This window comes from Nannochloropsis gaditana (assembly GCF_000240725.1).
Source record: "Nannochloropsis gaditana CCMP526 unplaced genomic scaffold scaffold011, whole genome shotgun sequence".
NCBI classification, from domain to species: Eukaryota; class Eustigmatophyceae; order Eustigmatales; family Monodopsidaceae; genus Microchloropsis; species Microchloropsis gaditana.
The window spans coordinates 107,492-118,180 of NW_005803942.1; the positions used below are offsets into that span (position 1 = coordinate 107,492).

Below are 10,689 nucleotides of genomic sequence, written 5' to 3' on the forward strand. Positions count from 1 at the left end.
ATGATGGCCATTTTTTCTAAAGTCTTCTTGCGAGAGTTGGCCGCCGAGGCCATCGTCGCCTTGGCACCGAAGCGATCGATAAAGGCTTGCACACGGGCCCTCTCCTTGGCCTGTCGCGCCGCTGCTGCTTCCAGGGCCTCCGCGCGCTCCTCTCGTTGCGCAAGAAACTGATCGTAGCCGCAACGGTAGAGTTCTAATGCCTGGAACCGAAGCTCGGCCACTGTGGTGCACTGGAAGGCCCTTAAGAGCTCTTCCTCGTGGCTGACAAGAAGCACGGTTCCCGTGTAGCCAGACAGAAAATGCATCAGCCACTCCTTCGCCGCTGAGTCCAGATGGTTCGTCGGTTCGTCGAGGAGTAATAATGACGGCTCTCCGAGCAATAACCGCGCAAGGGCGATGCGCATCTGCCAGCCACCGCTGAAGTCAGTGCAAGGCCGCGGGTAGTCAGAGCGTTGAAACCCCAGGCCGTTTAAAATGTTTCCCACTCGGCGTTCAACATCCTCTCCTCCCGCCTCGATCCACTCAGCCTGAGCTCGCTCCAGGCTCAAAAGGTTTGCATCGCTTGGATCGCGCGTTACTCGGGCTTCCGCCTCTGCCACGGCTTTTTGGGCTGCGTGGAAGGCCGTCATCTGAGACATGGCCTCCTCGATCAGCGGACGTGCGGAACCCGAGACAGCAGTTTGCACCAAGTAGCCCAAAGTGGCTCGCGGATGCACTCTTATACTTCCCTCCTCTGGCAGATTGTGTCCTGCAATGACGCTGAGGACGGTCGATTTGCCTGCCCCATTTCCTCCCACAATGCCGACACGTTCTCCTTTGTTGATTTTCCAATTGACACCGCTTACCAGCTGTGTGGCGCCTGCCGCAACGGCGATGCCATCAAGAAAAAGCTCAGCACCCTGCGTGTCCCCATAATTAGGAGTCGGCACATTCGTTGTCACAGCCCTCGTTTGTGTACTCGCTTTCGAATCAGCCAGTGAGATGTGTGAAATCCGCCACGCCTGCTCTGGGTCGCACGAGACTCGCATGAAGGCATGTACAGAAGTAGTGGCTGCCAAAGAAAGGAGGAGGGCAAGCCTATGTATTCTGTTCACCATGACTCTGTCTATGGGGCTGTAAATGTTGGGTGATAAGACTGACGTCGTGACTACGTGGCGGTGATCTTGAGCAGAGCTCGTGCTCTTTTCTACTCAGGGCCGTAAGGAGCCAGGCCCGGACAAGCTGGTGCATGGCCAAGCAAGAGGGAGCAGCTCCTAATGCTAACAAGCGGAGTGGCAAAGTGTCATGCGGGAAAAGTATGAAGAGAGCCGGAGACTGGAAGCGCGCAAGGCATGTGGCCGGCGGCACGGGACAGCCGCGAGGCAGTCAGGGCGAGGTCACGCGGACTTTGACATCGGACTGCAGCGCCACTCCTCTGCTTAACGTTTTCTATGCTTCACGTCACAGGCATCTTTTTAACTTTAATGTATTAACATTTTCTGATAACATGTACAAAGAGAATGGAAAGACCGCGTCGCTCAACAGGGATGAATGCAAGTGTAACAAGCAACGAAAGGTATGTAATATTCTAGGCCCATGTGAGCAGCTTTTTTACCAGGTCGTATCTGCCACAAAACTGAGGCTACCCACCCAAGTGTTCTGGTTTTTCGATGAACATCACATCAGATCGGATGCTTCAACTGGCTTGTTTTTCGACAGCCCCAAAGCAATGCTCCGTAGGTGCTGTCTTCCTAAGAAATTGGATGTAGACAGGAGGAAATCACATGCATTCTAATGTAAAGATCTTTATATGCTCCAAATATCAATGCTTTTTTTTCATACAATACTAGGGAAGCTCTGCTTTCCGCTACGCGCCTTTCTCGAGAAGCAAGAGAGCGCGAAAGAGAGCAGCGTATCCAGAAGAAGGTGGCACAGAAATGTATCCGGAGATGCTTAAGGCGTTACATAGGACGTCGATCACACTTAAAAGAGCTAACAAAAAGGCTGCACGATTTGTATATGCTAAACAAGGTCATGCGAAATGGCACAGGTCCCCACACATCCCGTTCTTCGAGCGGGGCGCCCTCAGTTTTACCAGCCAGAGATGTCTCTTTCGCTTTGCCGGTGCGCCAGTCACGTGGCTTGGTCCTTCAATATCTGGTATTTGGACGCCATGAGAGTGGGGGCTCATTAGTGCTAAATCAAGAGAAAAAGCAGCACTTGCTCGTCGCGCTCTGTCGTCTCGTATTGCTTCCTAACTTCAGGCGTGGTGGCGGCCTGCTTGCCTTCTGGCTGGAAGAGAATGATGTCCATCTGAAGCGGATTTTAAGCCTGCTGTTGAATGCAATGCAACAACTCGACTTTTTTGATGACAAGGTCCGCATTAGGGAGGGTCAGAACACACGCGCAGTCAATAAATTTTGGTGTGATCATTTTGACTCAATAATTTTTGGTCTCACAGGATCCGCTTGCCATTTCCTTGAAGACCTTATCTTCCTTCTACGTGGCATGTCGCGCTGAAGGAGGGAGAGGGCGCAATTTTTGCGCTGATTTCGCGAATTCTAGAATATTCCCCGTCGCCAGAGATATCTGCATATCTTACAAAACTGTTTTCTTTCAACCAAGCGGGCAGCCCCTCACACATACTCATAGGAATCTTTACAACGATGAAGCTGACAGTGAGACTTTTTGTTTATTCTTTGCGTTTTTATCGGAAGTGCTACGATCTAGCTCGTCCGATAAAAATACATTTCTAGATAGCAAAAGAGGTAGGCCAGGAAGGAGCAATGCAAGAAGTATGACTGACGCAAGTAGAGATACATTCGCAGCCTATGTGCGGCTTCTGCTGAGTGTTCCACTTTTTTCACGTCGAGCTAATATTGATCATTCCCCGTATCTGGAGGCACTTGTCTCTGCTTGGGGCATCGTAGACTTGTCGACCCTTCCCCCAAATCCTTTCCCTGCGGCGCCGAGCATTGTCGGGGTGGTTTCAAATATGTCATTCATCTTGGCAGCGGTGCTTCCCACCGTCGCCAAGCCCTCATGCGAGTTAGATATAGCCCAATTGAGGCATGTTTGGGTAGATGGACTTACATACTTGGCCAGGTTCCTTCGGCAGTGTCCTCCATTAGTGGCATCAAGCGAGAGCGTAATCTCCTTCGAAAAGAAAGGTGCATGCCTAACAACACACGCCATAGACCCTGTGGTTGTCGCAACCCTTCAAACGGTATTTTCAGAAGATTTTTTGAGGGCGTTACTGCTGTGGATTACAAGGATGGGGTTTTTCGACGAGCGACGGGCTGATGCTTTCCTGAAGGTAAGGTAGGAAGAAGGGCCTTGTGCATTATGGATGAAAGTGTGTGCACTTCAATCCTTTCTCTCGCACAAAGTGTGTGAATTTAAGAGGTCAACCACTTAACATTTGTTTGGCGATGTATGAATGTGACAGGCATCACAACGACAAAGGGATAAGTTGGAAGTGGCTGAGGCACGCCGCTCTTCGACCCTTGACTTGATCTATGCAAGCTACAAGACCCACCAAGATCTCAAATCGGCCTCTTGGTTCTCAAGGCTTGGACGACGGCTGTTTGGTGCCGATACCGCACCAACGTTCGACTCTAACATTGTTCAGGAGGAGTACATTTATCGAGGAATTTCGAAGGTTGATAATCCGTTCCTTTTCACTGTTGAAAGTAATGCTAAAGAGGTGGACTCCGTTTGTGAATTCCTAACAGTTATATTGTGGAAGTGTTACAGCAGCGATATGCAAAGACGGCTAGCCTTCAACAACTCAGTTAAGCGACAAGTTCTTAACACTGTAGCGTATTCAGGGCCAACATCAAAGTTTTTGTGGGTACACTTACTTACCCGATATGGTAGCTCTTTGGTCAAAATCAAAGGGATACAATGGCTTGCACCGGGTGAGGGTTCTATGCATGGAAATGCATTCATTTCGGCCTTGGTTATAATGGCAGCCATCTTGCAACACGAATTTACGCTTCTCAGTAATGAAGACTTCCGAAAAGGATTGCCATTGGCTCAAGCACACATTGTGCATCTGGTAAAGACGCTCAAGGTTTTCTGCTACGAAGGTTGTTTAGCGCATACAGATGAGAAGGTTTTGATGCCTACTACTACGATGACTACAGCTGAGACATCAACGAGTGACTCGTCTGTTTCGCCTGCTGTATTGGATGTTAGCTACACTCGTTTTGTCCTGACGACACTTTGCCGTTTTTTAGCTACCTTGTACAATCGGTGGTCTCGGAAAGCTTTCTGCGCACTCTCTGTTTGGGTGTTAAGTGACGCGAATTTTACTTTTTTACGCCATGACTCACGTCATTGGTCACCCAGGGCGAAGCTCTTGCTTCACTTACTGCCCTTCACTATACCATTTTCCGAGCGATTGACCTTGTTTCGAGAGTGGATACAAAGCGACAAAGATACATTCCAAAATCGTTCAGCACCAATCGTAGTCAAAATCCGGCGCGCTTCACTCCTTGACGACGGTTTATCTATGCTCAATTCGTTACCAGAAGAGTTTTTAAAACGACGGATCGTAGTGGTATATGTATCCGAAGCTGGCACACAAGAAAGCGGAATCGACTTAGGTGGCCTATTGAAAGATTATATTACAGATGCGTGCCGCCTGCTTTTTGATCCAGCCTTCGGACTCTTCAGAACAAATCGTTCGGGGTTCTTGTATCCTAATCCAATTGCTCCCTTGATTCATAATGACTACGCCACTCTGTTTGAGTTTGCTGGCAAAATTGTGGGTAAAGCAATGTACGAATCCGTCGTGGTAGCCCCATTGTTTCTTCCTATGGTACTTGGGCATATGCGAGGGCACTATGACTATATGCAGATGCTTCAAGACCTTTCCGATGTATCTGAAGAGCTGTATAAGAATCTTTTGTATTTGCAGAGCTGCGAAGATGATGCAGTTTTAGACGAATTAGGACTGTGTTTCGCCGTCGCCCACCAAGACCTGGGAAGACAGCATGAAGAAGAGCTAATAGAAGGTGGTGCCCAAATTCCCGTGTCAAAAGCAAATCGGTTGGAGTATATCCAACTGGTCACGAAGCATCATGTCGTAGATAGAATTGCTGAACAGTCTAAAGCATTTTGTCGCGGGTTTCATCAAATTATTTCTCCATCATGGCTAAGAGTCTTTAATGAGTGCGAGCTTCAGCTGCTTGTCAGTGGTTCCATAGGCGGAGAATGGGATGTTGAAGATCTTAGACGGCATTCTCGATACGGACAGGGATATCGGGGAGCAGACAAAGCCGTCCGCATACTTTGGGATGTGCTAGAAGAGCTTGATTATGAAAAGCGCAGACAATTTTTGCACTTTGTCACGTCCTCGGACCGAGCCCCGCTAGGAGGGTTTACGAATCTGGACCCTGTTTTCACAATCACTCGGGCTTCCTTAGCTCAGGGATGTGAGAAACGATTGCCAATGGCCCGTACTTGTTTCAACGAACTTATTTGGCCATGCTACACAAGTAAACTTGCAGCCAAAAACAAATTGTTGCAAGCCATCAGCTCTGGTGCAGGATTTGAGCTAACCTGAGAAATACGTTTGGATTCTCGATCCAATTTCTTAAAAAGTCAACAAAGAATGATTCAAGAGAAAGGGGGTTTTGAGTGTTTATATTTGGTTAAATTTTTCTTTGTACGGCAAATCGGCGATCCGGTTTGGTATGTACGTCCAAGAGGCACACAACATGATATACAAATGACTACATCGCCTTTATCATCAGAGAAGTATTCGAGGTGTAAAGACAGCTCCAAATGTATTAAAAGCTATTACATCACTTTACGCCAAGGACTTCATACTCTCTCTCTCGCAATTGGCTGCGCTCATTATCACGCACCATTCCGCAATGAAGCGTTTGGCAGCGGGTGGCATTTGATCCGACAAGAGTGGTTCTCCTCTATGGGTCGCACCGGCGACAATGCCTGCCAACAACGCGCCGTAAAGATTGACGTAGTGCGATGATATATTACAACTCCCATATTGCCACTGCTGCATCTCGGGAAGTAATCGCTTCTCCCGGCGCGCAGTGCATGAAATTTTGTGTAGTGCTTTTACAGCTCGCGACACAACTTGAATACCCCACTCCAATTTTTTGTCCGCATCACTCGTGTCAGGAAAAGCTGTGGCTATGCCCTCTCGTATTGTATGAAGTCGCGTCCAACCCTCTGCAATAAATTCATTCTCAATTTGACCGACATTTTCTGCTCGACATAAGGCAGCGCGTAGTTGCGGCTGCAGTAATGTAACCCTTTTAATGTCCAACTCTATTCGAAACTTTCCCGAGATGTTCCCTGTTAGCAAGAAAACCAGGATCACCATGTGTCTAGGATTCTCGGGTTCTACGTTTATGTAGTCCAGCAAGGCCAAGATCCATTCTCGCCTTGCTGCCGCTTTGTCCTGAGCGCTTGATGTCCACAAAGGCCGGACAATCCAAGGAATCAAGCATTGACGATTCTTTTCAGAGAAGTACGAAAGCGATTGAGTTGCGGGACCAATTACCAAATGCCGAAGGGACTTGAGGTCAGAAATAGGCATCGCTCCTTCTTCAATCAGCATAGCTATCATTATGACAATAGCAGCTCCCTTTCCAGGCTCAGAAAGGCTTTTTAATGTGAGCGCTTGCTGAAGATCCTCTTTCACATGCTCTGGGGTAGGATGACATCTAGTCAAAGCACTTAGCACATTCGCAAGCGCTTGCAAGAAATTTAGACATATGGGCTCCTGATTTGGCTCGTCTTGTAGACATTCAGACATGAGTTCTCCCTCAAGGTAAATAGAGGAGAAAGAAGGGAGAAATCCTAATATGACTGTAACAACAAATGTGCACACTGACTCTATTCTGGCACTGTCCATGTCACTGTCACTGGATTTACATGATCGTCCCAGCGCATCTAAAAATTTAATAGCATGTAAAATTGTGAAAGCTTCTTTTCGCCCCTTCTCAAAAGACTTATCCCAAAGCCTTTCCAGGAGCTGTCCACAAAGTTTTGCAGGAAAGAGACCAATAAAGCTATGCAACACGTCGAAGACTAAGTCCAAGACCTCATCTTGACTGTTTACCGCAAAGTCATATAGCCATGAAACATAGGCTCCGGAATGTGGGGCCATCTTCACTGCAAACATGATGCATGCCCGGATAACCACTGCACTGTCATAAGCATCCTCACATTGCGCTTGCTTCAGTTTGATCTGTAGTTGCCTTGATTTTACCAAATTCTGCAGGGCTAATGTCATCTGTTTATGCTCAACTTTGAAGGTACGACAGCTTCCTAGGCCTCTTAAGGAAGATACAATGAATGCATTTGCAACGCTGCTCTCCATATTATCCTCTCCCACTGCGAGTCGCAAGAGATCGTGCAACACAAGGCGCAGCAGAGTACCTTCGCTCGGCAAGCCAAATGTCGACGGGTCTATACGACACATCATTGTTCGTGACGACCCGCTAGGAGATCCTTTTGTCAATCCCTCCATTGATTTCCCCTCTACCCTTCCACCTTTTCCCTCGTTTTCCTCCGCATCATGTTCCTCTTTCAAGGCTGCTAGCAATCCTAATATGCGTGCTGCTCCATTGCTTTGACGATGATTGCACGAATGAGATACATCTCTACGCAAAAATCCCACTAATTCCGTCGTCATGTTCGCCGTTGTGCGTTCGGCGTTCAATGACGCACCTAAGTCGGTGCCCATAATATCAACCAACGGTCCACCGTTTACGAGAAGAGTAAAGGCGCTTAGGTAAAGGGATAGTGAATATGTTTCGTGTATGTTATCTCCCGACGTGGCTTCCTTTCCGACTCCTGACAGCTTCCTCATCTTCTTGGAGAGGTAGCGCCTAAGATCATCAGAGACTCCCTTCGGAAAAGCCATGGCGCCTTGTAGACTGACCGCGAGGTGGGCAACTCCAAGCAGAATATTAGCGTCGTCGAGAAGATTATCGGTACCAACACTCCCCTGGTCTGACTCCTCCTCACCGGCCTCCGTTAGGTGGGACATGAGATTTTGAACGAGAAAGAGTACATCGCTCAAAGCGAGTAAATTTGCCTTCATAGCCGAAACAGATACCACACTTAAGGCAGGAGAGACGAGTGTTATATATTTTTGAGCTGCAGCGCGTAAAACGTGGTAGAGTTGAAGCAAAACACCGTCCAAACCAGCATGTGCCAAGTTCGGAGCCAGTATTGCCAAACCCCATAATGCTCCAGCTAAAGCCGCCGTCCGATCACCGCATCTGTTCATGGCATCCGATGATGGAGATAAATTATGCTTGGCAGTTGACGGTGCATCCCTATTCACATCGATTGCTCTCCACTCGATGATATCATGCGTCGCATGATTCTCCTGTGAGGCCCACAGTGCCACAGAAAACGCTCCAAGGGGCTCTCGAAGCATGCGGGCGACAGCAATGGAGTGAAGCGCCTCCTCTTGTAAGGTCATTAAACAATTTTTAGTTACAGTGAGCAAAAGCCTCAAGGCAGCCATGTCAGGAGAAGAAATCTGCCGTACCCAGTCCGTCGCTACGCTCGAACCAACAAGGACGCCCCACCGGCACCAACCCCAATTCGGACTAGCCGTGAATGCCTTTTGAGCATGGTCCATGTAGACCTCCTCAACTATTGCCTCTACTAAATTTCCGTCGGCAGGACCCAGGCATCGAGCTGAGAGGCCTAGTGATACAAAGAGGCTTGGAACGTCAGAAGTAATCCCCGTCATCATGTCAGAAATGGCCGCCTCCCTCAAGTTAGCAACCACCTCCACCGTCTTGTAGGATAATTGGGTGGGCAGGGCGTTCACCAATGCCGCCAACGCCAGGTAACAATTTGCAGCTTCCCGACTAAATTCTCCATAATTTTTAACGAGTGTACGAATAGATGTTTCCATCTCCTCGATAGCCTTGATGGTCTTCGTCGAAGACTCGGGATACCGACAAAGCTGCTCATGTACGAAGGTCTGAAAAAAGCGCAGAAACCCGTGAACTGCTAAAATACGATGTATAGAAGACCGACCACCTAAATCCTCATCGCTCAAGACGTCAACGATCATTTCTGGCAGACTGAGGTCTCCCATTTCTTCGGCCGCACCAACGGAGTTCCACCGCTTTCCACTGATAGCACACAATGTTGCACCTGCCAACCCTGGAATGTCCCCTCGATGTTTTTTATATAATTGCAGAATTTCATTTGCATTAGGAAGAGCCTTGATACTTCTTCCCGAGGGTTTATTGAAAGTCACCTCGCCACCATCATATTTCTTGGCGCCCCCTGTTAACAGCAAGGTGCGCCGCCACGAACCAGAATCCTCGGCCTCAGCCACCAAAATTACTTTGAGTAGTTCCTGCAAACCCTTGTGGGAATCGACATGGTATTCTTTCCGAAGGGTCTGATAAACACGCTCCCGCAAATCTGCCGGTACCCTGTCATCCTGACACGCTAGTAGCGCTGGAACGTACCCCGTCAGTGCCAAGTAGGTTTGTCTTCGTACCGCAACGTGAGGCTCTTGAACAAGGTCCCACAGGTGATCGTGCAAGCTAAGAAGGTGCTCTTCACTTATTCGAGGAAGCCTTTCTTCATAGTCATCGTGGACACTGTCGGGCACACTGGTTGCTTCTGTTGCGTCGCCTTCACTAAGTGTCTTCTCTGCAGAGCAGTAAAATATGTCAGCCCCAGCCCCGTAGAAATCCGCTAAACTAATCAAAACAGAAGGATGTTGTTTGAAATTTAGCCGTCCTTCTTTACGGATAATGCGTAGAGTCGCATTAAAGTCCAGGCAGTCGGCAGAGCATAAGTACGTCAAACAATCCACAGCGGTCGACACGACACCCGGCAACTGACGATCCATCAAGAAGGTTTGAAGCAAGCCGACGAACTCGGAGCCAGCCTCAGGATCCTCACGTACCACGTCCAAAATGGCCAGTACACGTGCTAGGCGGAACTCGTCTACCTCATTTCCCAGCGCTCTGAGAGAACTGGTCCCCACATTCATGTCGGCGTCCGCCGCCAGCACCAGCTGCCGGAGGCGAGGAAGAGTTCGCATGTTGCACCGATACAGGGCAGCAGACAAGCTGATTGCCGCGGTTCCTAAACTGGTGGCACAAAGAGCTTCGTGTGTTAAAGATTTGTACGCTGATCCCGACGACCGCGCCAATCGATGGACTTCGGCAATGCCCGGCGCCGATGCAAGTCTCTGAAGAAGCGCTTGCACCAACTGGGCCCCGACACCGTGCAAGCCTAAAGAGGGCAGAAATTCCAGCAGCCGGCATTGTAATCTTGCCACGGAGGGCGTGATGGTATTCATACCACATCGATTGAGTCGATACAGGATGGAAGGGAAAAGACGGGGCCCTAGGAAACCCTTCTTGTCCTGATCCACAAGGACTCCCAGCATGTCGACTGCCATTTCGGCCCTGTTCTTTCCATTCGGCCCTTTCTCGTCCTCTTCGAAGAGTAAACCCATGACCCGAACAAGCGCCCACTCTCTCCTCCACGTGGTGGCAGCTTTATGTTCCGGTGCCGTGCGCAAGCTGTGTACTAGGAGCGCGAGAGAGTCGGGTGTGCCTGCCCAGCTGTGGTCCTCCATACTTACAGACAGGACCCAACGTGAACCCGATGCTGAGGATAAGACGGATCCTTTCTTTAAAAACAATCGCCGTTCAATAACATTAATCAGCGGGGCTG

General features: G+C 49.0%; 2 protein-coding genes across 2 annotated transcripts; one reads left to right on the forward strand and one right to left on the reverse strand.

The window, feature by feature from the left end:
• Positions 1–2,967: 2,967 nt before the first annotated feature.
• Positions 2,968–5,552, forward strand: UBE3C (ubiquitin-protein ligase E3 C; the record flags this gene model as incomplete). The annotated part of the gene is made up of 2 exons (XM_005856272.1): positions 2,968–3,295; positions 3,428–5,552. Coding segments are annotated over 2 exons (2,452 nt in total), but the record flags the coding sequence as incomplete, so codon positions are not given.
• A 3,797-nt stretch (positions 5,553–9,349) lies between these two features.
• NGA_2043200 (armadillo-like helical domain-containing protein) lies at positions 9,350–10,006 on the reverse strand (the record flags this gene model as incomplete). Its single annotated transcript, XM_005856277.1, has 1 exon — positions 9,350–10,006. A coding segment is annotated over one exon (657 nt), but the record flags the coding sequence as incomplete, so codon positions are not given.
• Between the last annotated feature and the right edge of the window lie 683 nt (positions 10,007–10,689).